The following is a 27,343-nucleotide window of genomic DNA, read 5'->3' as shown; positions in this document are numbered from 1 at the left end:
CCTTGAGCTGTCTCCAGGGGCCAGGGCCAGCAGTGCGGGCACACTGGGCGCTGTGGCTTCTGAGGACCAGGGCAGACCCCGGCAGGGGGGAGAAGGCCGTGGCCCTGCCAGGGCAGGCCGGGTAATACTGACAGAAAGCACGTGCTCCGGGGGGGCTGCCTCCTGGACGCAGCTCTCCCGGGGCCACCGCCTCGCACTGGCCCCTGCTGCGTCCAGGTCCATCTCGTCCCGGAGTCTGCCGCAGGATGGAGGGTGTTGGTTTTCGGGACGAACTCTGATGGAGAGTGGCAGAGAGGGCTGCCTGTGCCAATCCAGACAGACCAGAGCAGGCGACGGCCAGGAGCTCCCGGGACGCTGCCGAGGGCTCTTCTTTCTTTTGATTCGTTTTCACTTTCAGCATCTCCTGAAATGGGCTGTCACAGCCTGTGCTGAAGAGACGGGGACGGTGCACGCGAGGGTTCTGGAAATAAATGCCTGGGCCTGCTTCCACTCGGACCCTGCTGTGGCTGGGATCCCACGTCTCTCTGTGCCCAGTGGCACAGGGCGAGTGACGTCCAGTGCCTTCTCAGATGCCTGCTGTTCCCTTTGTCCTGGGGGGAGGACCCAAGCGGTGCCCAGAAAACCCACGGAGCCCCCGGCCGCAGGGGGGCCCAGCCAGGCAGGGCCCACTGGGGCTTCGGCCTGAGCACTCACAAGTGTTCACAGGCACGAGCTGGTTTTCTCGGTGGGAGTCTGGGTGCCCACAGCACTGACCAGAACTGAAGATGGTCATATACAATTTATAAGTCTCAAAGAAAGTACTACTCAAAAAAAAAAAAAAAAAGAAAGAAAGAAAAGAAAAAAACAAAAAAGAAAAGAAAAAAAAGATAGAAAGAAGGAAAAGAAAAAAGAAAGAGAGAAAAAGGAAAAGGAGAAAAGGGGAAAAAAGAAAAAAAGAAAGAACACCCAGAGCCCCCCGCCACCCCCAGGTTCCCAACTCCGGCTTAACCACCACCCTGGGCGGGAAGGGTGGCGGGAGTGCTGCCTCTGGCTTAACACTACTGGCAAAAGGGGGAGGCAGTGGGGTCAAAGCCTTTAAAAACGTCTTTCAGGGACCCTGCGTCCTGCTCGCCCTCACGGGCCGGGCTGTTGCCAGCAAATGGGCTTCCCGTGCCCGTCTTGGGCGCCTGCTTCACGGTCCCAAAGAGGGTGGGCACAGGCAAGTTGTGCACCCCGGGCTGGGGTGGGGCGCCCTCCGGCGGTGGGGTGACCGTGGTGGCAGCGGAGGCTGCGGCAGCCTTGGGCCTGGGCCGGTTGTAGCTGTTGTACCTGTCTGTGGCGGTGGCAGCGCCCCCGTCGGCACTGGCCTTAGTCTCGGGCTGTTCCAGGGCGGACTTGCGGACGAAAGGCGGCTCCTTGGCCTTGGAGGCTGAGCTCTTGCCATTGCCCTCGGGGCACTTGGGCTGGGCGCCCGCGTCGGCAGCCGGCTCTGCAGCTTTGCCACCCGTGTTGGGAGTCCTCGGGTCGTACAGGCTGATGCCGCTCAGCACACTGCTCTGCCCGCTGCCGCTGCCCTGGCCCAGCCCGCCAGCTGCCAGCACTCGAGGGTCGTAGGGAGCGGTGGCTGGCGGGGACGACTCCCCGCTGGGGCTGTCGGCTGGAGATGGCGTTTCCGTGGGGCCGGGCTTGGTGGCCCGGGAGGAAGCCGAGGAGTCTGCTGGTTTCTGCAGTCGAGGGTCGGTGGGAGGTTTCCGCACCCGGGGGTCACTGGGCTTGTCACTTGAGCTGGGGGCCGTGGTGGGGCCTGTGGCATTGACAGTCTTGAGGATGCGAGAGAGGAGTTCAAAGTCAGGGAGGTTGGAGCCGGACGTACTGGGGTCTGTGGAAGTACCCGGGCGTTGCCGGGCGTTGGGGGGCCCCGCGGTGGTGGAACGGTGCAGCCTGGGGTCCAGGGCAGGCATGGACTGTAGGGCGGCGGGCACTGGGGGTGCCGCATCCTGCTTGGGGATGGGCAGGGGGATCAGGTCCTCAGGGTTCCAGAGCACGGTGCGGGCAAAGCTTGGCTTGCTCAGGGTCACATCCTTCTTGATGTGGCTGAACTGCTGCAGCTGTGATCTCGGGTCCCGCAGCGGGTGCCCAGGGAGGGGGTCCAGGGGAATGTTCACGGCCTTCTCCCGCAGGGCCCGCTCTCCCTCCTCCTCTTCCGTGGGGGATGGCCCAGACCCCTTGCAGCTGCCAGGGCCTATGGGGCTGGAATGGAGGCTGCCTTCAGGCTTGGCAGTGGGCAGGGCACGAGCCAGCCGAGGGTCTGAGGGCCCTGCGTCCCCTGGGCCCGGACCGCCAGAAGCCTCAGCGTGGCGGGAGAGTCTGGGGTCCCGGCTGAGGCGAGGGTCGGCCAGCCGGCCTCCTGTGGGGTGTCCCTTCTGGAGGCGGGGGTCCCCCAGCCCACTGCCCAGCTCTCCGACTGAAGCCTGGGGTCGGCTAGATGTCTGCTGCCTCAGGGTCTTAAGGATGGAGGTGACGCTGCTCCCACCCTCGTCCTCGTCACTGGAGTACCAGTTTCCGGTGTCACCTGAGAAAGAACACAGCAACAAGGAGGGGATGAGTGGCTGCCACATTCACCATCCGTCTTCTCTGACCCCCAAGCAGCCCACTGGGTGGCAGGCTCCTCCGCCCTTACCTCTGCGGGGCTCAGGGCCTCCTCCCCCGGGGAGCCCTCCCCGCAGCGGGCCACCGAGGAGAGCAGGGCTCCGCAGGCCCGGGCTGGTGTTTACGGAGCTTTCCTGCTGTGCCGGCACCGGGCTAAGTGGTTTGTCTTATTTAAATAACTCACAACCATCCAGGAAGTAGTGTTACTATCATGGCCATTTGACAGAAGAGAAAACAGAGGCACAGTGCCCTCACACTGGGGGCAGGGCCAGGGCCGCACCAGAACTCCTGGGCCCCGGGCTCTGCTGCCCACCCCTCCCCTCCGGCTGGTTCAGCCCCCAACATGGCAAATCCGGCTCCGGGCACCTCTTTCTGGAGGTCTTGGCAGCAGCCACTGCTGACTCAGCTCTCACTGGGCTTGGAGCTCACAGACATTTGCCTCTAGGCCACTCACAATGTCCCCCATCCCAGGGAAGGGCAGATGCTGATGAACTGCATCACCAGCTGGTAAGAAGCGAAGCCACGGGAAGACTCAGAACCTGGCCTGAGCACAACCTTCCAGGCAGGGGAGATGTGAACCACCAGCCCAGGGCCCCTCCTGCTGTCCCCACTGGCTCCCAGGCTCCTGTCAGGGCCACCCGTGCCCTCTGGCTTCAGCCACCACCTGTCCATTTTACCCTGGGGTGGACGCCACCAGCTTGACCACGGAGCGCTGAGACCTGGTGGCTGTCTGTGACTACAGTTATCATTGGTTTATTTCAACGACCAGCTCTTGTCTGCTGGCCCCCCGAGAGCATGGTCGAGGGATGGGGGCTGTGAGGTCTCCCTCAAGCCTCCTCAGGAAGGGCGCGGGCAGTCCATCCTGTCCACCGCTGTCTCCTGCAGGGCCCCGCCCACTGTCCTTCTCCATGGGACCAGGTTCTCTCCCAAACCCCAAGACACAGAGGGCAGCCCTGACTTCCAGTTTCCTCAGGGATATGCAGCAGCCCCAGCCTGGCTTCACTGTCCTGGACGGGGTCCTCCCTGGCCACAGGCTCCTTCCCAACAGGAAACCAAACCTAGGCATTCCCCACCTCTCCCCTGCACAGCGGCCCGGGGGGCCTGCGCCCCTGCCCCTGGGAGGACACATGCCTTCCTCATTCTCCCGGTCCTGCTTGCTGCTCTCAGCCAGCCTCCTCGCTCTCTCCTCCTCCTCCTGCTGCTTCTGCTGGATCCTCAGGTACAGGGCCCTCTGGGCCGAGGGCAGGAAGTCGGGGACACCGGCGCCCGGCTTCGGCCGGCCTGGGGGCCCTCCCTCAGGGAAGCTGTCGGGCTCCAGAGGGTGCTCGGGGAAGAGGTGCTCCCCAGGCTCCCCCGGCAGCTCTTCGTAGTGCCCGTAGTCCTCTGTGGCAGGGAAGAACCGAGGGTTCGTGTCGGGAAGGGCCTCCAGGTGCCAACTGCAACCCCCCTTCCCTTCGCTGCAAAACCCAACCCCTGATGGCGATGGTGAGACCTACGGCCGTCCGCCCGCCCTCCCCAGGCCTGGGGCTGTGGCCAGCCCGACCGAGGGAACGGCGCAGCTCCAGGGACTCCCGCCTACGACGCCACCGTGAAGAATGAGGGTCACAGAGAGGGTTTCATGACAGGGCAAATGCTCATGAGGTGGAAACAGGATGGAACACTGTACGTATTTTGTAAAACTCTCAGAAAAGGCTTTGAAAAGACAGACAGAAAACAGTCCCTCTGGAAAGGAGACTCTGGAGAGACGGGCTGGTGATCTTTCACTTTCTACTCCCCATGCTTCTGATTTAATTATTTGCTATGAGCATGAGTTTCATGGTTTCTTTGTAATAATCAATGAAGAAAAACAGCGTTCCTCGTGGTGAGCCCACAGTGTGAGCTCAACCACGCCAAACTACAAAAGCCAGGCAAAGGAAAGAACGGAATACACCACAATGCTGCTCTGGCGGCGCGTCACCGCAGAGGCCGGTGGGTGGAGCCCTCTCCTCCCGCGCAGGGTCCTGCACTCCGCAAGTGTCTCTAAGCAGCTGCTGCATCAGGGGGCACTTCGGGAAGCAGGGGCAGAGGGGCGGCAGCAGGCACGGTGACGGTGACGAGGGCAGACGCAGCATCAGCCCCTGGACACTCCGTGTAGTGTGAATGACACAAGTGTGGGACACAGCAAGTCACCAAGACGGGGAATGTCTAAAGTCGGGGCTGCCCCACAGCAATGCTCTGCAAAGATGCAAACGCTCAGGATCTGCACGGGCCATAGGGCCACCACTACTTCCTGGGGCTGTGGAGCATCTGAAACGTGGTGACTGCGACCAAAAAAGGGAATCTGTCATTTAATTTACATTAATTTAAGTTTATAGAATTAAAAATCATTAATTTTATAAACGTTTCACATGCAAAAAATATATAAAGCAAAAAGCAAAAAGTCACCTTCTACTAGCACCTGAACTCCATCGTGTGAACCTTGATGGGCCAGCCTACACTACGCCACACCCCTGTTCAGACCTGGGGACACCCAGCGACCAAGATAGTCAAGGCTCCCCCTTCACAGAACGAACAGTCTGTGAATATACTAAAAACCACTAAGCTGACAGGCGCAGTGGCTCATGCCTGTAATCCCAGCACTTTGGGAGGTTGAGACGGCAGGATCGCTTGAGGCCAGGAGTTCGAGACCAAACTGGCCAACATAGCAAGACCTCATCTCTACAAAAAATAAAACAAAACACCACTAACTGCACACTTTTAAAGGTTAGATTTTATGGCATAGGAACTAAAATAGAGACACCTACTGTTAACAGCCTGACTGACTCTGGTTCCCCCCCCCCACCTGCCCCTGCAGAGCTTTCTCCATACACATGTGTTAAAAGCAAGGGCCGTGGGAACCCCAGCACCCTCTCTCAGAAGCCTGCTTCGCTCACTCAAGAATTCAGACGCATCTTTCTAAAGCCCCGGCTCTCCCCCAAACACCTGCTCTCACAGCTCCACACACCACCTAGATGCCCAAAATCTTCACGTTCCTATCCCCAGCCTGGGTGTCTCCCTGACGCCCTTCCAACTGCCCCCTCAAAAGGGGCATCTCACACTTAACGTGGCTGAAGCAAAGTGCTGCCACCCGCCCCAACCAGGCTCTCCGTAGGCCGTGCTGCGTCAGGAACAGTGCCATCACTCCCGAAGCCCCCTGCAGCCCACCAACCCATCCTCGATGCTGCTCCTGCCTGCCTCGCAGAGCACACACAGGGGGCATGTTGGCCCCATGGGGCGATGTCTAAACCTCAAAGCCTTGCCCTGCTATTCCCTGCCACCTTGGGACTGCCACTCTGCTCACCTCTGCCCAGGTCAACCCCATGGCAGCCCCAAAAGCATCCCCATTCTACCCTGGCCCCAGCATCTGTGGCCCCTGTATACCCCAACATTCTTCACAGCCAGACCACCCCTTGCCGACCAACAGCCCCCGTGTGCTGGGACCCCTTCCCTTGTCCTGTGTAGACCTGGGGCACACGGCTGCCCGCCCCCCCAATCCCATCTCAAGTTTCACTTCTCAGAGAGGCTTTTGTGACTGTCCCTACAGAGGCACTGAGCTTGCCCCACCAGGATCCCCTCCTCACAAGTTTGCCATCTGCCTCCCTCTACTGCAGTGCAGCTGACACAAGGAGTGTGGTGGCCTCGAGCACTGACCCCAGGCAGCGGAGCACACCCCCTCTGCGGGTGGCACGAGGCACTGCTGCAGAGGGGCATCTAACCCCCTGCCATCTAGGACAGTACCAATACACAAGGAAAAGAGGAAAATGGCCAGTCACATGGACACAACAAGCACAGTCACAGGGTCGACACTGGCAGCTCCAAGCCGAGAACTGTCCAGAAGAGGCGACTTTGGCCAGGACACTTGACTTACTCCTGATGGCCTATCAGCCTCTTAGCCTCACACCACTCCACACTCGTCCCTCGAACTTCCCACGCTCCTGACTCCAGGCATGTGAACGTTTTTAAAGATTAAATAAATTATATTGATGATAAACATAATATCCTCTTCTGCCTCAACAGGATAATGAATCCCATGTCACTGAAAACATTCAACCATTAAATGGGACAGAGATGGGAGTTGAATTCATGCTTTTGAAGAGATTCGGACCAAGGAAGAAAACTCACATCTCCCCAACTCTACCCCATTGTGAAAAGCCCCTGTCCCAGCAGCCCCGCCCGGAGCCCCACATACCTGCTTCCCCCAGGAGTCCTGGCTCCATCTCCATGCCCTCCTGCTGCTGGTAGAAGTTTTCATAGAAGTTCTGGGCTGGTGGGATGGGGGGCATCATTCCGGAGTGTGGGGAGTCTCCAGGACCATAGGGCATCATTGGGGGGCCACCAGGTCCCATGGGCGGGCCAGGGTTCATGCCAGGGCCCATCTGCATGTCGGGGTGCATGTCCGGGTGCATGTCCGGATGCATGTCCGGGTGCATGTCAGGATGCATGTCGGGGTGCATCGGGCCGCCCATTGGCCCTGGGGGTCCCATGTTGGGCCCAGGACCCATTGGCCCTGGGGGTCCACCGGGTCCAGGGAACCTAGAAGAGGAGGAAACGGTGTCTGTGAGAGAAGCTGTAGGAAAAGGGCGGTGGCCACCCCCAAGGAGCCGTGGAGAGCACCACAGATGAACAAGCACCAAGAGGAAGGCTGCAAGCCCAAGGTCACGGGCTGTAGAGCTGGACTCCAACAGCTTCAGAGAGAGGCAGACGCTGCCCCAGGCAGGCTCGCACTGACAGGTGGACAGCCCCCACCGGCCTGACCTGGGGCCTAGGACACTCACCTCACACCCAGCTTCTCAGCCAGCTGCCCTGTGGGCCGTACCACAATCTCAAACAAGGAGGGGATCTTCTTGTTGTACATGTCCTGCTGCTGCTGCAGCTGCTGCGGAGACAGTGGCTCGTGCACCGGCATGGGCATCTGCGGGGGCCCAGGGGGTGGAGGTGGGGGTGGAGGCGGGGGTGGGGGGCCACCCTGCATGGGCCTGCCGTTGGGAGAGGTCGGGGCCTGGGGGCCAGGGGGCCGAGGAGGGGTGGGCAGGAGCCCCACGCCTGGGGGTGGTTTGGGCAGAGGGTTGATGCCCTGCTTCTTCAGCTCCTCGACCTCCTTCTCGTCCTCAGCACCCGCTTCTGCGTCATCAGCCAACATCTGTGGGTGAGAAAGAAAAGAAAAGGGGGTGATTGTCTAAAGCGCGGCCAGGAATCAGGATGGAATGGGCCTCTCCGGTGTTGAGAGCTGAAGTTTATGAGGAAAAATCTACTACACAAGGACCCTGAGGCTCCTACAGCAAAGGCCAAAGACCAAGATTCCTCTTTGTGACGGAACTCATCACCAGACACCACTCTGCCCCGCTCTCCCGGCCCAGCTGGCGGGGGCGGCCAGTCCTGTTCCCTGGCTCAGAGTATACCACTTTAACCATTTCAGAGTAACAATTCAGTGGCACTGAACTCATTCACAATGTCGCACAACCAACACCTCTATCCAGTTCATTTTCATTACCTCCAAAGGAGACCCTGCACACACTAAGCAGCCGCTCCCCACCCCCGCCCCCAGCCCTGGCAACCTCTGATCTGTCTCTCCGGGACAGCTCACAGGAAAGGAGCTGCACAGGACGAGGCCTCTGTGACCGGCTGCTTTCCCTTAGCAAGGTTCACCGACGTTACGGCATCTATCAGTACTGTGTTCCCTTTTATGACTGAATGATACTCCACTGTCCTGTTTGGATTTTAAGGGTCTCTCATTTCACCTGCAAGGAAACCCAAATCTTGAACGTGACCTTCAGGGCCTGAGAGCAGGGCTGGTGTCTGGGGGGACTGAGCAGCTCTCCAGTCGCTTTGTTTCCTTCCCTGCCCCCGTGTACCCAGCCTCGTCTCAGTTCAAGATGGCCAAGCTCTGCCCTGCAGGGCCACAGCCCGGACCACACCTCTCCCCAGGCTTATTTTTCCCTCTATTCCTGTGTGGCTCCTTGTCACCCAATTATTGGGGTCTCTTATTAAATGTCAACACAGAGTGACCATCCTGATCTGCGGTATGTACGAGCTCCCATCCAGGCACTGTCCCTGCCTTCTCAGATCACGTCTCCAGATGCCTCCTCCTTTATCCCCCTGGCTCGCCCGTCCTTGTCAACTCCACGAGGGCGGGACAGTTTCTTCCCTCAGGACCTGACACCGGGGAGGTGCCCAGTGCATTGGACCAGAACGTCTCACTAGTTCCAGTCTTGTGCAGAAACAGTTCACACAGCAGGCCTGGCTGCTCTCCTTGGAAGGCCTGCTGGCAAGGTGGCCCTCGGCTGGCACCTGGGAACCTGCACTTTGGGAGGGTTCCAGCATTCCCTCACCAGTAAGAAGGGCTCACTGGGCCTAAACTGTGCAAATAAGACAGTTTATGCCGAATGCCTGCTTTCCTTCGGGGAGTCTGGAATTTGGTACATGCCAGGCAGAGGCTGCCTACGGACCACCCCAGTGGAAACCCTGGGTGCCGACCGGGTCTCCGATGGGCTTCCCAGGCAGACAGCATTACGCTTGCATTGTCATGACTTGAGGAATGAAGCATGTCCTCTGCGCCACCACCGAGTGAAGACTCCGAGAGCCTGGGCCTGGTTCCCTCTGCCCTTCCCCATGTGTACCTTTCTCCCTCAGCTGAGTTTGCTCTGTGTCCTTTCACTGCAGTGAAATCTTGGCCATGCGTCCCCCAGCTCCTGGGCACAGATCCCTTAGTGGATCCTAACACGGGATCAGTATAAGTTCGTCCTGCTCCTCCGCCCAGGAGTGACAGAGGCAGGATCCCCTGGCGTGGGTCAGGCGGTTCCCGGCTTTCCTCTCCCTCACCATCAGCAGCTGTGTCTGGACTCGGTGACTCTCGGGCCCAGGAAGAATGTGGGCTCGCGGCGGTGGGGATGGGAAACCGAGAGGTGGAACCATCAGTCCCTCGTGCTGCCACTCCAGGCAGGCCTGCGTGTGGACCAGCAGTGCGGGGCCCTTGGAGGCCGCATCCGCGTTCTGCTCAAGGTGAGCCGCTCTGTGGGGAGCCCAGTGCCCTGTGCCGTCTGTCAGCACGGCTGCCCAGGCTATGTCACTGCCCACGTCCACTCACGTCTGTCGCAGCCCTGGGCCCTCTCACTGCCTCAGCTGTGTGTGTAGCTGTGGCCTACGCCGTGTCTGCCACCCGCATCCCCTCACTCTTCAGTCCTGACTCCTGCACATCCGGGCGCCAGTGCAGCCTCTCCTCCTCACGGAGCCTCCCTGAACGTCTGCCTGGCGAGCAGGGCCCTGGCACAGGACCTCTGGGCTCCTGCACGTTTTCTGTGTGGCCCGGTCTCCGTGAGCCATCAGCACAGGCTGAGGTGCCATACTGTCTCTCCACCTCCTCTGCCGCCTGGCACAAACTAGGCGCAGGTCCCATTTGCTGGATGAACAAAAAGGCAAGGAAAACAAACCCAAGGCATCTCCCTCTGCAGTCCTTGGACTTCAGAGAACAACTCGTCACCATCGAGACAGCGGAGGCTGGGGTCGGTACCCAGGGGCAAAGAGTTCAGGCTTTGACTGGCTGAATCTGCTGCCCCACCCTTGATGCAGCTCTCTGGAGGGTCCCCTACATACCTCTTCCCTGTCTCCAAGGCCCTGACCCAACCATGGTCTGGTCCCTACCCTGGCCCTGGGCTGTGGCTCCCACACTCGTCTCTCAGACCAGACCCGCAAGCGCTACCTCCACCTGGCTGCACCCTGTGCCCCTCGTGCCTGCTCCTCCTCCCCAGGCCATGAGCTCGGCTCTGTGGATGAAGAACTTTCCACCTGCCCAGCTCCGACCAGGATCTGTCTGGGATGTTGTCCCGACTCCTCCCCACACCCGAACACAGGCCTGAAGCCGCCACCTGGCCCTCTGCATGGCTCACTGGACGTTCTCACGCCCACCCTCCATCCTGGGCCCTGAAGTCACCCCCTGCACACCAGCAGAGCAACCTTCACTGTCACAAAGATGGCCACACCCCTGCACCGCTAAGTCCTTTCAATGCAGCCTCAATGTCTTCAAGTAAAGGCCAAAATTTACCAAGGCTACACCACATTAAACAGGAGCAAACCTGACCACAGCTTTCTCTGTCCTTGCCCCCACCTCACCCCTCCACGGCCTGGCCTCTGGGTGTGCCTCACCCCCAGTCACCGCCCAAACTCCCACCCATGATGCCTGGTGCCCTCTTTGCAACGTGGCCTCCCTGCCTGGCACCTGCTCCTGCTCCCAGTCTCTTCCCGACTCCAGCTGTCTCGGAGGACTCCCCACTCCTCTAAGACTAGGCTTAGCCCTTTGGGGCCACAGAACACGCAGCACTTCGCGGTACCACTCAGCATGCATGAACACCTGCCAACGCCCCCTTCTCCATCAGACTGCCAGCTCTGGGGAGACTGCTATTCCGCACAACCAGCCTGAAGCTCAGCACACAGCAGGCGCTTAAGTACACCCTAATTAACTGAGTTAACTGAGGCCCTCATCACAGCACAACTCCCAAGTGGCCTCCTCCTCCTCCTCCCTCGCTCCCACTGAGAGGCCTGCCTGTGCCCTGCACCCGACACTACTGCCTCCCCGTTTCAGGACTTGGCCACCACACAGTCTCCCTCAGCCTCAAACAGACCCCGAGGTGTCCTGAAGAGGACCCCAGCTCAAGACACAGACACTCTTATGTAAAATACATAAGAGAAATTAAAAGGGCTGAACACAAACTGCCTCCCAGTGTGTAGGCATGGAGGGGCACTTCTACCCCCAGACCACCCCACAGCCGCACCCTGGCCTCTTCACCAGCAAGGACCTGTTGGTGCCAAAAACCTCCCTTACAAGATTGATTTACAGGGCTGATTCTCGGTGACCCAAGGGGTTCCAAATGTCAAAATTACCTTTTCCACACAAAAACGATGGTCACACGTGAACAGATGCAAAGCCAAGTGCAGAAGCTTCATCAAACCAGGTAAATAAGCTCAAGGCCATTGGTTATAAAGTCTAAGTTTTTGCCCCGAAGTGGAAACAATCCAGATGCCCTTCAACTGACAAGTGGCTCAACGACCGTGGATCATCCACACAGTGGAGTCCCACCAGCAACAAATGGTAATTGACTGCTGACCACAACAACACGGGTGAATCTCACATGCATTATGCCGAGTGCAAGCAGTCAGACTAGAGACAGACACACATACACTCTCTCTCAAAGGCTGTTTACCATACAATTCTATTTATATGATATATATATATATTTTTTCTTGTTGAGACAGAGTCTCACTCTGTTGCCCAGGCTAGAGTGCCATGGCGTCAGCCTAGCTCACAGCAATTTCAAACTCCTGGGCTCAAGCGATCCTACTGCCTCAGCCTCCCGAGGAGCTGGGACTACAGGCATGCACCACCATGCCCGGCTAATTTTTCTATATATATTTTTAGCTGTCCAAATCATTTCTTTCTATTTTTAGTAGAGATGGGGTCTGGCTCTTGCTCAGGCTGGTCTCGAACTCCCACCTTGGCCTCCTAGAGTGCTAGGATTACAAGCGTGAGCCACTGTACCCGGCCTATATGATATTCTTAAAAAGGCAAAACCACAGGGACAGAAAACAGATCAGTGGTTGCCAAGGGCTGGACACGGGGAGATGTTTACTATCAAGGGCAAGGAGTTTTTGGAGTGATGGGATGGATTTCCTGTATGTAGATGCTGGGGTGGAGACATGACCACCAGGTATTTGTCAAAGGCCATAGGAATGCAAATTAACACAGAGGATTTTCCTGGACACCAAGTGTGCCTCAAGAAACCTGACTACCAAAAAACTCTGTGTAACCAAGTACTGAAGGGTAAAGAACCATGATGGACGCACCTTACTTTAAAGTGGATCAAGGAAAAGCCCCGTACACGCCCGCATACGAACTAAAACAGGAGCAAGTAATAACGCAACAGGGCAAAGTATCACTAACAGACGAATCTGGGTGGAGGGAATTCTTCGTGTCCTTCCTGTCACCTGCTCCCACATAAGCATCATCACCAACCCCAAATGCAGGCAACTTTCCAAACCTAGACTGGAGAGATGGAAACTGACATTTCTAAACAGATGGACATGTCACCAAGGAGTAGGAAAATGAGACTGAAGAAAAGTGGGGTGGAGAGGAGAAAAGAGCACAGATGCTTCAAGAGAGGGTGGCTGGGGCCAATGAGTACTTGAAATGTGGCTGGTCCAAACTGAGATGGACTCTAAGTAGGAAATTAACACCAGATTCCAAAGACAGCACACACACAAAAGAATATAAATATGATGTTAAGAGAGGCTTAAAGCCAGGCATGGTAGCTCACGCCTGTAATCCTAGCACTCTGGGAGGCCGAGGCGGGAGGATCACTTGAGCTCAGGAGTTTGAGACCAGCCTGAGCAGTAGCAAGACCCCACTTTTACTAAAAATAGAAAAAATTAGCTGGGGGTGGTGGCACATGTCTATAGTCCCAGCTACTCCAGAGGCTGAGGCAGGAGGATCACTGGAACCCAGGAGTTAGAGGTTGCTGTGAGCTAGGCTGATGCCACGGCACTCTAGTCCGGGCAACAGAGTGAGACTGTTTCAGAAAAAAAAAACAAAGAAAGAAAAGAAAAAAAAAAGAGCTGCTTAAATCCCCTCAGATAAATGTAGAGTGTATGTATTTACATTGGAGGGGTCTGTGTGCACACTCCCAATCAGAAATCTACCAGCCTATACGTTCTGTAAACATCAAGTTTTGCTTTCAGAAAACATTTCTCTATGTGGCATTTATTTTTAAGAGGCTCAAGTATCACAATTCACAGAAACCAACAGATACCAAATATAGTCCCAACCCCACTTAAAAAAAAAAAAAAAAAAAAAGAATACAAAATGTCTTGGCCAGCTGCAGTGGCTCAAAACTGTAATCCCAGCATTTTGGAAGGCCAAGGTGGGAGTTCGAGACCCAATCTCTACAAAAAATTTGAAAATTAGCTGGGTATGGTGGCATACACCTGGCTACTTAGGAGGCTGAGGCAGGATCACTTGAGCCCAAGAATTCGAGGTTACAGTGAGCTATGATCACGCCACTACACCCCAACCTGGGTGACATCGCAAGACCCTGTCTTTAAAAAAAAAATTTTAAATAAAAAACTCAACTTTCCATTATTTCTTACTAAAATTATTTTGGTTAAATAAGAGTTATTGTTAAAATTAATGTTTCTTTTTACTTTTTAATGTGGCTACTGAAAAATTTTAATGAACTAAGTGGCTCTGGCATTCCTGTGGGACAGCACGGGCATAGAGTGCAAACTCTGGACCTCCAGCAGGGGGCAGTCCTCAGTCAGATATTGTTTGGTACTTCCAATAACAAATGAGGCCACCATCACTTCTGCCACTTACACTGTGGAAAAACCCTAGAATAGGCTCCCCAGAGGGACTGGCAAAGATGAGCATTTTTCTCATGGTGCCTTACCAATGAGGAGTGGACAGTCTTTCTTTTGCTCGCACAGGGCCCCTGCCACTGCATAACATGACAGTCTCCATACTATTCTCCATAGTGGTTGCACTAATTTACATTCCCACCAACAGTGTACAAGGGTTCCCCTTTCTCCACATCCTCGCAGAGACGCCCCCCAAATTTTCCCTCTGCCTTTTCTGCTGCACAATATAGTCCCTAAGAGTTTCAAAGAAACATTTGATATTTCTACCAAAATAGAATTCTCGACTCTTCTCTGTATATTGTGGGCTCTCTCTAAACGATGGCTGAGGAATCAAAAGATGTGTGGAGACACACCAGGCATCAATCCTTTCATGTAGCTGTGCCCCAGTGAAAACAGTGCGGCCTCTCCTGGCCCAAAATAAGATACATATGTAACCACCTCAACTCCCTGCAGAAAAGAACACTGTCCCCCCGCCCCCAAGATAAGATACATATGTAACCACCTCAACTCCCTGCAGAAAAGAACACAGAAGTCCCCCCCCCTCCAAGATAAGATCCATATGTAACCACCTCAACTCCCTGCAGAAAAGAACACTGTCCTCCCCGCCCAAGATAAGATACATATGTAACCACCTCAACTCCCTGCAGAAAGGAACATAGTCCCTGTTTGTTCCTTAAAAGTAGGGCCTGGCAAGGTGGCTCACGCCTGTAATCTCAACACTCTGGGAGGCCAAGGTGGGATGATCGCTTGAGCCCAGGAGTTTGAGGCTGTAGTGAGCTATAATCAAGCCACTGCACTCCAGCCTGAGACAGAGCTGGATCCTGTTTCTTAAAAAAAAAAAAAAAATGCTCATCTCCGGATCAATAGGACTGGGAACTGAAGAGGCCAGGGAAGCAGGCTACAGTGCCAGGCAATGAAAGCACACCTCCCGGTCCCCACTAGTCCGGGCCCCCACTTTACCTCCCAGACATTACCTTATCCAAGAGCTCTCTCGTCTCTTCAGTCAGAGGGTCGTGGGAGAACATGCAGTCATCGCCATTGATGCAGTTCCCAGTTGTGTGGTACAACTTGCACGGAAAATCACGTTCACGGCAAATTAAGGCAAATGCTTCATCTCATGGAACCACCCAAAGGCAGAGTCCAACCCCCTTTGTTTTGGAGCTGAGGAAACTGAAGCCCAGAGAGATGAGGTGACTCGCTCAGGGCTGCACAGCGGGTTGGCAGCAGACCCGAGGGAAGACCCCAGTTCTCGAGCCCCCTGCTCTAGAACATTTCCTGCCCCACCACACTGGCCTTGGGGCTGGGTCCTCTGATCCTCAACCAGGAAGGGAAAGATAAAATGACTTGCCCAGCAGTATAAAACCAGTTGGAAAATCTCAGGCAATGGTACCGGCCAGTCCTGAGAATACATGTAAGAGAGAACGTGTGGCATGTACATCTCAGTTTATTCATCTGCAGAATGGGAATAACAGACCCGACACACGGTGGGTACGAGGGCAACATGAGATGGAGACACACAGAGAGAGCAAAGCACAATGAGGGTCAGCTGTCACTACTGTGAAGGGGAAGAGAAGTGCTGCGCCCTCGTTCAGATTCACACGCAGGCACCAAAGGATATCGTGCATATAGGGGCAGTTCTCGGCTCTGGCACAAAATCCAGTGATGTAAAACTTGCACAGTTCTCGCTTCTTTGGGAGTTCGATGTCATGGCTAAAATTACAGTGGTCTCCCTGGAAAAGAAGCCATGAAATGGTGAGGTGGTGCTGCTATGAGGCTCACAAATGCGCCTTCCCAACGGTGGAGCTTCTGATGGAGCACGCGCCCCCGGTACCCATGCCTCCCCTTCCCTTCGTCCCTGCTTCTTTCCAACTCTCTCCTCCCCTTTCTTCCTCTTCTTGTCCCTCTCTCTCATTTACTCACCACTTTTTACTGTTTGGTGTATGGCAACCAGGCAGGGCTAGTCACCGACCCACAACCAGGCCCACGTTTCTTTCCTAACAGAACCCCAATTTTGTTTAGGAAACAACGTGCCTAGTTAAAAATACTCCATTTCCCAGCCACCCTTGCAGATCCAGCCAAAAAGATGTAGGCAAAAGTCCCCAGGTAGCACACTTCCTGAATTAAAAAATCCTTTCACCCATTTTTCTTCCTCATAGCCCTTACATGTGATGCCTGGAGGCACCACAGCTATCATGCAACCAGGAGGACAAAAGCCACGCGTTCAAATATAGCAGAATAGAATGTAGAAAGGAGCCCAGGTCCCCAGGGGTGCCACTGACCACTGCACCAGCCTTGTACTGCCCACCCACCCCCAGACTTCTTCCATGTCTATGGGATGAAGCCAGTGGAGTTAAGCTTTCCTTTACTGCCAGTTGAACACAAGCCAAAAAAAAAAAAACCACCCCACCTAAGTAGGATCAAAGCTTGTGTTCTGTGTTCTTCATTCCTCATCATTTGTGCTTCATAGGAACCATTCACCACCATCTCCTAACTCTCAGGAATGGCTATTGATTCATTTTTCCTTGCTCGTATTTATTTCAAGTTTCTAAAAACATATTGAACTATCATTTAGAAGTACTTTAAACACAATATATTTGTTTAAAATACCTATTTCTTCCCAAGACGGACGCATGGGTACAATACCCCCTGAGCACACAGTGGCCAGTACTCGCCTGCTGTCTTTATATTTATATAAGAATTTGGCTAGTTGAAGTAACTGGGTCATGCTTGTTTCCTTCAGAACTCTGTGGTCATTTATCCACCTTCTGGCACTGAACACTGCTATGAAGTCCAGAGCTAACCTGATTCCCCTCCAACAGCCCTTCTATGTGGATGCTTTAATAATTCTTTCTTAAACTTTGAAGTTCTGTAACTTAACCAGAATGTATCACATCTTTGCATTAGCATCAACCTTTATAGACACATTCAAAGCCATACAGACTGGTTCAAAATTCTGGCCAAAAAATCTTCCTAAAGGTAAAAAACGGGTGTCATCTTGCTGTGGACCCTTCTCACTCTGAGAAGTGAAGCGAGTCTGGCAGCCCCAGCACCTCTCAGTACTGATGAGTGCGCCCACAGGAACACGACCATCACATGATCCCTCCCAACCACCCAGCCACAGCCCCCAGAACATTCCTGGAGGCCATGTGTCCTCTGGGGGTTGGGGCCCTGCACCCTGGAGGCACCCAGGTACTTCAAGTGGCTCCTTACCCACGTGCATCGCCCTTCCACGAAGTATTTGCAGATGACTTTGCCTTTCTTGTCGGACTGCTGGTGGGGCTTGTCATGGTCACCCCTCCGGTAGCCGCCACCATCCTATTAGGAAAACCGAATGTAGATGTGAAGGGGAATAAAAAGCAAGGGCAGAGACGGGTGGGGAGTGAATGAGAGTAACGGGAGAAGGGGATTAGCACTCCCTCGAGCATTCACAGAGCACCGACCCTCAGGTTGTGCCCAACAACCACTGAGGCTGCCAAGCGGGGTTTGCTGGCTACTGCAGCCCCGAGTCGCTCACACCTGTGCAGGAACACATCTACCGCCCAGGGGAGGCGGCACAGGTCTTCCTGTAAAACCCTCCAGGGCTAACTGGATGGATCAACCAGAAGCTTGCAAACCTCAAAGACTCATAGCTGCAGGTACTGCTAAAGACACAGCTTTAAACACAGAGGGTCTCACCAGCGGCACATCCCTCAGGAGAGACAATTAAGGCTGCTCAGCCTTTCACGGAATGGCTAATAGGAGCAAGGGGACAGGATCAGCCTCAGGGAATGACTCATTGAAGACAAAAATCTCAGAAGGGACCTCAGCCTAAAATGTCAGATCAGAAAGAAGAGTCGACTCACGCCCATGTCGTCGTCATAGAAGTCTTCGTCATCATTCATTCCACCCTTGTTCATCCCTCCTCGGCTGCCACCTCGACCACGGCCCCGGCCCATCCCTTTCCCTCGGCCTCGGGAACCCCTGCCACGGCCTCGACTTAACCCTGCAGAGAGGAGGGACGGCGTTAGCCTGCTGACCCTTTTTCCCACAGCTGCCAGGAGCCCCCACCGAGCGCGTCCCCTCCCAGGCCCCAGCCCACCTCGGCCTCGGCCATCCTTGGACCGGCGGTACTGGTTCAGTTCCTTGGAGTACTCGTCATAATCGTCATCTCCCATTGGCTCCTCACTTTCTCCGTACTGGAATTCGGAAAGAAGAGGGTAGGGAAGTGTGACATAGGGAACAACAAATACCGTCCACAACTACAGACTGTGTCCCCCTCTACGCACTCATGCTTATGATCCCTCTTCACAGGTCACAGCCCAAATGGTGAGTGGTCCCAATCCTTTCCCTTGCAGACTTCACTCTGAAAACTCCCACTCACGGGCGAATCCAGCCCGGCACCCTGTCCATGGCAGACAGCTGTGTGGCTCTAAAAAAAATGGCAGCTTGTCGTGGACCAGCATGGAAGGCCTCTGGGTAGCAACAGAACAGAGAGTGCAGCACACTCCCCTCCGTGGGTGTGGGGCGGTGGGGGAGAATATATATGTACTTGACTGTCAAGGCATGAAATAGTTCTAGAGAACTTCCAGGAAACTTATCTCTAGAGATGGGATTTTTTTCATAGCCCCTCCTATGACACCTTTTCTATTTTAAACCACATGAAAGTTTTATCTCTTCCAAAATGACAAACGAACATTGTTAAACACATAAACCTGCCATCCGCGGCTTTCTTTCCTTCTGGCCACATGTCCTGCCGCCTCAGTCTCCCTGGCCTCCCCCAACAGCACGTGCAGCCCAGAGCACCAGCCACATCCCGTCCCCCCAGGGCTAGAGAAAACCTTACGTCCATCTCCTCGTCATAGAAGTCCTCTTCGTCCTCGGGGTGGTCTCCTCCCACAGAACCCCTGCCCCTGCCTCGGCCGCCCCTGCCCATGCCTCGGCCTCGCGATCCTCCACGGCTTCCTCGGCCCCTGTAGCCCCGGCCACGGCCTCGGCTGCCTGCACGAAGATTCGGACAGTGAGCCTCCAGCGGGAGCAGAGCCCACCGGCAAGAAAGAAAGTAACACACTTTTTCTTTTTTTTTAAGAGACGGGGTTCTCACTATATTGCCAGGCTAGAGTGCAGTAGCTATTCACAGGCACAACTGCAGCACACTGCAGCCTTCAGCTCCAGGTCTCAAGCGATCCTCTTACCTCAGTCTCCCCAGTAGCCGGGACTATAGGTGCATGCCACCACACCCAGCTGACAAACCAATGTTTTGCCCCTGAAGTCAATTATTTCTTCCTCCTCCTCCAAGAAGCCTTCTCAGCTACACCAGGCAGACTAAGGACCCTCTGGTCCCTTCAGTGGGGGGAGAGGGGGGTCCCTCAGCATTCTGGACACATGGTTGCTACAGAAATCACTACCCTGCCTCACATGTACTTGTCCAGTTAGAGCTGCGCTGTCCAATATGGCAGCCACCAACACATTAGCCACCAGGCCACCGAGCAGCTGAAATGTGCTAGTCCAAGCTAAGAGACGCTATTTTTTTTTCTTTTTTTTCTTTTTGTTTTTTTTAGACAGAGTCTCACTCTGTTGCCCAGGCTAGAGTGAGTGCCGTGGCGTCAGCCTAGCTCACAGCAACCTCAAACTCCTGGGCTTAAGCGATCCTACTGCCTCAGCCTCCCGAGTAGCTGGGACTACAGGCATGCGCCACTATGCCCGGCTAATTTTTTCTATATATATTTTTAGTTGTCCAGATAATTTATTTCTATTTTTTTAGTAGAGACAGGGTCTCGCTCAGGCTGGTCTCGAACTCCTGACCTCGAGCGATCCACCCACCTCGGCCTCCCAGAAGGCTAGGATTAAGGCGTGAGCCACCGCGCCTGGCCTATTTTTTTTTCTTTTTAAGACAGAGTCTCATTCTGTCACCCTGGCTAGAGTGCCATGGCATAATTCTAGCTCACAGCAACCTCAAACTCCTGGGCTCAAGCGATCCTCCTGCCTCAGCCTCCCGAGTAGCTGGGACTACAGGCATGCGCCACCATGCCTGGCTAATTTTTTCTCTATATATATTTTAGTTGTCCATGTAATTTCTTTCTATTTTTAGTAGAGACGGGGTCTCGCTCTTGCTCAGGCTGGTCTCAAACTCCTGAGCTGAAACGATCCACCTCGCCTCAGCCTCCCAGAGTGCTAGGATTGCAGGCATGAGCCACCGTGCCCGGCCTAAGAGACACTATGAGTATAAAACACACATTAGATTTCAAAGACTTAGTTAAGAAAAAAAAAGAGAGAATATGTTTCATTTATCTATTTTGATTACATGTTGAAATAAGATTTTGAATGTATTAGGGTGATAAAGTAGATTATTAAAATTAATTTAATTGGTTTCCTTTCACTTTTTTTTTTTTTTTAAATAGAGACTTTGTTGCCAGGGTGGCCTCAAACTCCTGGGCTCAAGCAACCCTCCTGCCTCAACCTCCCAAGTAACTAGGACTACAGGGGCCTGGCTCTCCTTTCACTTTTTTAATGCGGCTACTAGAAAATGTGAAATGACGTGATGGCTTGCATCCTATCTCCACGGACAGCACTAGTCTAGGATTTCCCCAAAGCACAGGGCCTGCCCCAGATAGGTGTCCAAGAAAGACTGCTGGAAGAACGGGAGAATGAACAGCCACCCAAACAAGCTGGGCCTTAGGCAGGGGTCGCAAGTCTAAGAACCTCTGTGCTGGAAGACTCCGGAAGTCCATCTCAGGCAGGATGTCTTTCTGGCAGGAGATGGTTCTGGAGGCCCGTCTGGGGTGCCTTAGGTCTCGGCTGCTTGGCCCTCCCCTACCATCCTCCCGTCAGCCATAGGTTCAAGGTTCAGAGGCGTGGCAGATGACTGGGCTGCAGTCACACCTTGTCAGGTGATAGGGGCTAGGAGGATGGGGAGCACCGCTGGGGGTCAGGGCACTTGTCACTTAGCCTGGCCCAGATGAGAGAGAAGCTTTCTCTTCTCTCTCTCCATGGCTGCCCAGGAAAGGAATTTAAAAAATAACTTCACAGCAAGGTGTGATGGCTCACACCTGTGATCCTAGCACTCTGGGAGGCCGAGGCAGGAAGATCGCTCAAAGGTCAGGAGTTCAAGACCAGCCTGAACAAGAGCGAGACCCCCGTCTCTACTAAAAATAGAAAGAAATTAGCTGGACAACTAAAAATACATAAAAAAAAAATTAGCCAGGCATGGTGGTGCACGCCTGTAGTCCCAGTTACACGGGAGGCTGAGGTAGAGGATTGCTTGAACCCAGGAGTTTGACATTGCTGTGAGCTAGCCTGACACCACAGCACTCTAGCCCAGGCAACAAAGCAAGACTCTGTCTCAAAAATAAAACAAAAACAAAAACAAAAACAACTTCAGCCACACTGGCCTCCTCCCTGTCACACACCTGGCGCCGACTCCAACCACAGCCCAGCCTGGGATCCTCTTCCCGCTGCCCCCCCATGAAGCTAGCTCCAGTCCCCCCGTCATGTTGTGTAGCTACCAGGCTTCTCCTCTGTACACTTATCTCAGCCCTAAATGACTGCCTGTCTTCCCTCCTGGACTGGAGGTTCCAGGAGGCCGGGCCACCGAGGTCCATGATACAGGCCACTCACACCCACTGGGGGAGAAGCTGCCAGGTGGGGCTCACCTCGGCCGCGGCTGCTGCCCTCCTTGGACCGCCGGTACTGGTTCAGTTCTTTGGTGAAGTCGTCGTAGTCCTCCTTGCCCATGTCCTCCTCCTCATCACCCTCGTACTCCCCATACTGCTCGTTCTCATAGTCCTCATACATGCCGTAGCCCTTGCTGTCCATCTTGGAGTAGGACTTCTTGGGCAGCGGTGTGGTGTGCGACGGAGGGTACTGCTGGTGCGACTGAGTCCCAGAGAGAGAAGGGGGAGGAGGGTGAGCCAGCCCCTGTGGTCTTGGGCCAGGCCACCAAGATCCCCAGTTTCCTGAACTGACATGTCTGTCTGGAATCTCTACTGTCCCTGGGTCATGATCGATTCTCACCCAGGGGTGGGGAGCAGGGGGCCCAGATGTTTCTGTTCTTCACAAGAGCCACAGCTTGAAAGAAAATTGAGAAATACACATGCCAGGATCCCTGATGGATGGGGGCAATTCCCAGGGACGCAGAGCAGCCACATGTGGGGAGGGGCTGGAAGGCAGGGGGGTGCTCCTCTGCCACGATCTTCCCAGGGCCTTGGAATTCAAGTCACAGCCTGCTTGGCAGTCACCCCACACAGCTGTCTCCAATGGCACTTTCCAATGTGTGATGGTGCCAAGTGGCACTAGATGAAGCTAAAGATATACCTAAAAATGGAAGCAGCCAAGCGGTCCTTCAACAGGTGAATGGGCAAACTATGGTACATCCAGACAACGGACTATTACTCAGCAAAGAAAAGAAATGAGCTCCCAAGCCATAGAAAGACATGGGGGACCCGTGAATGTATACTGCTGAGTGAGAGAAGCCAGTCTAAAAAAGCTACATACTGTATGATTCCAACCATGCCATTATCTTTTACCTCTGGAAAAGGTAAAACTGTGGAAACAGTAAAAAGATTGGTAGTTGCCAGGGGGTCTTTCAGGGGAGGAGGAGAGAGGGATGAACAGCAGGAGCACGGGATTTTCAGGCCAGTGAACCTATATCTGGATGAGAAGAAACTGAACTGGTCGATACATAACACCATGCCTTGGACAAAGCCCAAAGAACCTTAGAACCCTAATATAAATGATGGATCTAAGGAATAACAATGTATCGATATTGGCTCCAAGTGTAACAAATGTGCCACACTGTTAATAACAGGAATGGAGGAGAGGGAGGGGGAACTCTGTACTGCCTGCTCAATTTTCTACAAACCTAAAACTGCTCCAAAAAAGAAAGTCTATTAATTAAAAAAATCTACACTCATTATAGAAAAACAGGACAATACAAAATATAGACAGATACACAGACACACACACAAATACTTGAGCAGATCTCAAAATGCCTCAAGCTGCAGCTTGCAATCAAAGCACACGCTGTTCCTGCCATCCCCTGCCCCGCCAGGTTTGAAGCCCGAACCTACAGCAGGTCAATCGCAACTCCAGCACCTGACAATAAAGCCTCCCTTATGTTGGATGGTGCCAAGTCCTGGGATACGTGGGACTGCTTTAAAGAGATACAAACTTCAAAATATTTCTCATCAAAACCTGAAAATTCAAGGTTATTTTTTTCTTATGGGATTCCTCTAGAGGAAAAAACAGTATACAAACTGAACAAATAATTTAAATTTCTGCTTGAGCTCAGAGATACAACGCGATGAGTATTTAACTTCTGACTACTTGACACTTGGGATCATTTATTCCCGTAGCCATTTGATTCTCTTGCCAATTTTCCACAAAAGGGCATTTCTGAACAGCAAAAGTCGGTCAGCCATGACTCGGACCAGTCAGCAACTTTCTCTGCAACATACTGAGTCCTGCCAAGGCCACAGGGGAGACTGGGCCTGGAGATGGCTCAAGAGTGTGTCTTAGAGAGATCAGCTACTGCCTGCGTTCAATTCCCAGCTCCTCCACTTCAGAACTGGGCAACCTTGTTGAAACAGTTCTAAGTCTCAGTTTCCTCACCCATAAAATGGGGATTAAAAACAATACCTAATCTCACAGGACTAAAATCCATGTCAAGTGCCATGCAAGAATGCCCCCTGCAAAGCACGTGCTCAATAAACCCGAGTAGCTCTCCCTCTCCTGGCTCCCAGCAGGTACTCACCGGCGCGTACGGGGGGCTGTATTCTCTGTACTTGCGGTGCCCCTTCTCACTGGGGCTGAAATCCGAGTCATCCGAGAAGTCAGAGAACTCATCACTGGAGGAAGCATGGCGCTGCAACGACAGGGGAAGTGGACGTAGTGATCCCGCTGCAGGCAGGCCACTCTGGACCAATCAGCCCTGGGACAGACAATGCTAGAATGTGCCGCAGGGCTCTGGGCTCCATCTGGAACACCTCACCTAGGGGCATTTAGTGGCAATGGAGCATAAGCTACCAACTCTTTAAAAAGAGGTCTTTAACCAATCTGGGACAGGAAAACACAGTATTAAGAGTGCCCTGGGGGATGACAGGACAAGCTCTGCCCCTGGGGCTCTCGGCCAGGCCTGATGCCAAGCAGTGGCAGCCCCAGTGAACTGCCCCAGACCTACTTTGTGCTTGGATTTCCTTCTCTTCTTCGACCTCCTTTTCTCCTTCTCCCGCTCTTTCTTCCGTTTCCGCTTCAGTCTCCTGTGAGACTTCTCCTCGTCAGAATCACTGTGGTGTTTCTCCCCCTTTTCTTTCCGGCTCCTCTCAGGCCCTCCAGAGGTGTCCTGGGTCTCCTCAGCCCCATCGTCTTCCAGTTCACCTTCTTCCAACTCACCATCTTCCCTACAAACCAACCCCAAAGCCAAAGTGAACAGGGGGTTTGGGAGGAGACCCACGAGGGCTGAGGGCTATGGGCTGGCCGAGCCTGACAGGAACGGAGGGCCCGACTGCTGTGAGCAGAGCTGTAATTCCCAGGAGAGGCCCTGGGAGGACATGGGGGCCAATGCCATTCATGAGATCCCTCATCCTGCCCCTGAAAGGACTGTGCCTGCTTTAGTCTAACCCGGCTGGGGGACAGGGGTAGGAATTTAAAGGTACTACCACTAACACTGGGACAAATCTATGCCAGGATTTCCCAACAGGACTAGAGTTCTCAGGAGAAGAAACCAACAAGGTTTTGTGGTCACTTGAGTGAGGAAATTTGCAATGATTTGCAATGATGCTTCATGCTGTAGAACCCCCCACAGCTCTGCTTTGAATCATTTCTGAAACGCACTTGACCACAGAAGTGCCTTCTCCCAAGGAACACTAACAGCATCCCTCCCAGGGGCCCAGGGCCACCCACTCGGCCCCAGCCCTCTGTGAGCTGAGTGTCAGCTCCACCTTAGGCTGTGGACAGTGGAGAGAGGGCAGTGACTCTGCACAAGGGCCGTCCTTCAGCTTCCTGGGTTCCACCCACAGGCAGACCGGGCTATGGCCCTAGAACACCAAATGTGCTTTTTACAGAAGCCCCGTAAGAACCACTAGTGAACAGGCTCTCAGCCCTAGGTTCCCAGGTCTGACCCACCCCAGTCAGTCCCACACTGCTGGCTGGAGGAAGGGGACACGGAGGGGCTAGAGGAGGGGGAAGGGGCCCAGGCCCTTCCTGGGATCCTCCCACTACTCTGATCCTGCTCTCTCTCCTTCCTCTGACCCACCTCAGCTCCCTTCCACCTCCCCAGCCTACAATTCTCCTGATTTGTCAACTCCCTCACTTTGCTGCAACCCGGGTACTTTGAAAAGTAAAAAGTGCTCTCCAAAACATGACAGACACTGCCAATGTGACATTCTACACATCTAAATATCTACAGGGAGAGGGGGAGACAGTGGGGGGGGGAGGGGCAGTGAGGGACGAAACAAAGAGTTAAGGAGGGAGCAGCCGGACAAAGCATCCAGTTTTTGAGCCAAACCCACAGACACAGTTCTCACAAGTACAGAAGTTGGTGAAGGAAAAAAAAATTTTTTTTTAACTTAGAAAAAAAAAAATCTCCCAAAGTTCCTCATGAATGACCACAGAAAGGCTCGCGTGGGAGCCTGAGAATCCCTTCCATCTCAGTTAACCAGGACACAGAAAGAGAAGAGGTAACGCATAGAATAACGCACGAGCCCAGACCCAAAGGCTGGCCACAAAGGGAGCTGCTGTCGCAGAAGGCCCTCGCCGCTCAGACGGGCGCGCTCGTTCCTCGGGCCTGGCCCGGGAGCCCCCGGAGGTCCTGCCGGGCTTTGTGGAGAAACAACAAACTGCCGACGTCTCCAAGGACCCTCCGCAGCCCTTTCACTCGGGCATTCCCTTTGTCCGCCTCAGAGCTGCTCCCCAAACATCAAGAAGCCCTTCAAGAGAGGCTTTTCTATTAACTCACATTCCCAATTCAAAGGGGACCCGTCGACTTAAAACCAAAGTGGCCCAGCCCCACGGATACCCCGGGGCAGAGGTCAAGGGCAGCTCTCAAAGCAGGACACAGAATTCTTTCTGCTGTTTCAAAGGAAACAATATGGAGAGGTGACCGATGTGCACCTCGTTTTGTTTCCTGTAAACTGCGAGGTTGTCCTGGCCGCCTCGGAAGATGGAAGACACCGAGCAAACTGGATCGGGTGGGGGTGGGATGGGGGCAGGTGTCATTCCTGACAAGGGAGGTACCTTCCGGCTGGGGTGTGGCCCACAAGCCCAGCCAGCAGAGCAGAGCCCTCATTGGATGCCTCACCCACATTAAAAGCGCCACCTGACTGGGGAAACTGGTTTGGCCCAGGGGAGAGGCTGTTTTTCAGTGACATGGCAAACTTCCTGCTGCCTGGAGTTGCGCAGACACTGGGAGGTGACTGGAGCAAACCCGCCTGTGTCCCTGGTGGGAATACCGGGGGCGGGCCAGGGCCACACCTCAGGGAAACTCGGGGGAAGAAGGACAGCCTGGAGATAACAGGCTGGTTTTCTTTTTAGAAAAGCTAAAAATAAAAAGAGCATCACTCTCAACCCTTTCATCTGGAAAGGCGAAAGCTGACATGATCACTGTCCAGGCCACAAATATTTTTGAGCACCTACTCTGTGCCAGGTACTTGACTACCTCCTTTTCTGCATTTTCCTTGTAGGAAAAAGACACAAGTGACAAAAAAACTCAGTCCAGAAGGCAGCCTCCAGGATAAACAGGGCCAGGTGGGCTGAGCCAGAGCCGGATGGTGGCCTCAGACATCCCTCTCACCTGTGCCCAACACCAGCAGCATGGCAGGCAAAGATCTTGCCCAAGGTCAGCTGAAACCGCCATCCCTGTCCCAATGCCACCCACTGGCTGGGATAAAGGTGCAGGCTGCTCTACATCTAACACCTGGGGCTAGGGGGACAAAAGACCACCCAAGGAATTCTGAGAGCCCAGACCATGAGAGCCCAGACCATCATCGTCCAGAGGATTCTAGAAGAAAGCCTTTTCATTTCAAAGGTAGAGAAGTACAGCCTTCAAATCTACACCACCAAGACTTTAGCCAAAGAGGGATTCTCCACGAAATCTCTATTCACAGGCCCAGGCATATCTCGGCTCAGCCAGAATCACCCATGCAACTTTTTACAAAAGTGGTAGTGAACACTTGCAACTTTGTTTCCCTAGAGTTGAGAGAAGCTGAAAAATAAATAGGATTAAGAAAAAACAGGCCGGGTGCAGTGGCTCACGCTTGTAATCCTAGCACTCTGGGAGGCCGAGGTGGGAGGATCATTTGAGCTCAGGAGTTCAAGACCAGCCTGA

At 54.1% G+C, this 27,343-nt stretch overlaps 1 protein-coding gene across 3 annotated transcripts in view; it reads right to left on the bottom strand.

Annotated features, from left to right (window-relative positions):
• Positions 1-875: 875 nt before the first annotated feature.
• The window catches only part of ZC3H4 (zinc finger CCCH-type containing 4), a 40,749-nt gene continuing 14,281 nt past the window's right edge, over positions 876-27,343 (bottom strand). For all 3 annotated transcript variants that reach the window (XM_045531330.1, XM_045531331.1, XM_045531332.1), the window contains 13 exons: positions 24,200-24,419; positions 23,774-23,884; positions 21,675-21,897; positions 18,869-19,023; positions 18,125-18,221; positions 17,889-18,028; positions 17,257-17,361; positions 15,665-15,776; positions 15,021-15,130; positions 7,422-7,786; positions 6,836-7,179; positions 3,760-4,011; positions 876-2,551 (listed from right to left, as the gene is read on the bottom strand). In XM_045531330.1, coding sequence (XP_045387286.1) covers positions 1,038-2,551; positions 3,760-4,011; positions 6,836-7,179; positions 7,422-7,786; positions 15,021-15,130; positions 15,665-15,776; positions 17,257-17,361; positions 17,889-18,028; positions 18,125-18,221; positions 18,869-19,023; positions 21,675-21,897; positions 23,774-23,884; positions 24,200-24,419 — 3,748 coding nt within the window. In that variant the 3' untranslated portion in view covers positions 876-1,037. The remainder of the gene's footprint in view (positions 2,552-3,759; positions 4,012-6,835; positions 7,180-7,421; positions 7,787-15,020; positions 15,131-15,664; positions 15,777-17,256; positions 17,362-17,888; positions 18,029-18,124; positions 18,222-18,868; positions 19,024-21,674; positions 21,898-23,773; positions 23,885-24,199; positions 24,420-27,343) is intronic.

The sequence above is a fragment of the Lemur catta genome, chromosome 19, assembly GCF_020740605.2.
Source record: "Lemur catta isolate mLemCat1 chromosome 19, mLemCat1.pri, whole genome shotgun sequence".
NCBI classification, from domain to species: Eukaryota; Metazoa; Chordata; class Mammalia; order Primates; family Lemuridae; genus Lemur; species Lemur catta.
Note: the sequence above shows the minus strand (reverse complement) of the source record. Positions and strands in the feature narration are given on the sequence as shown.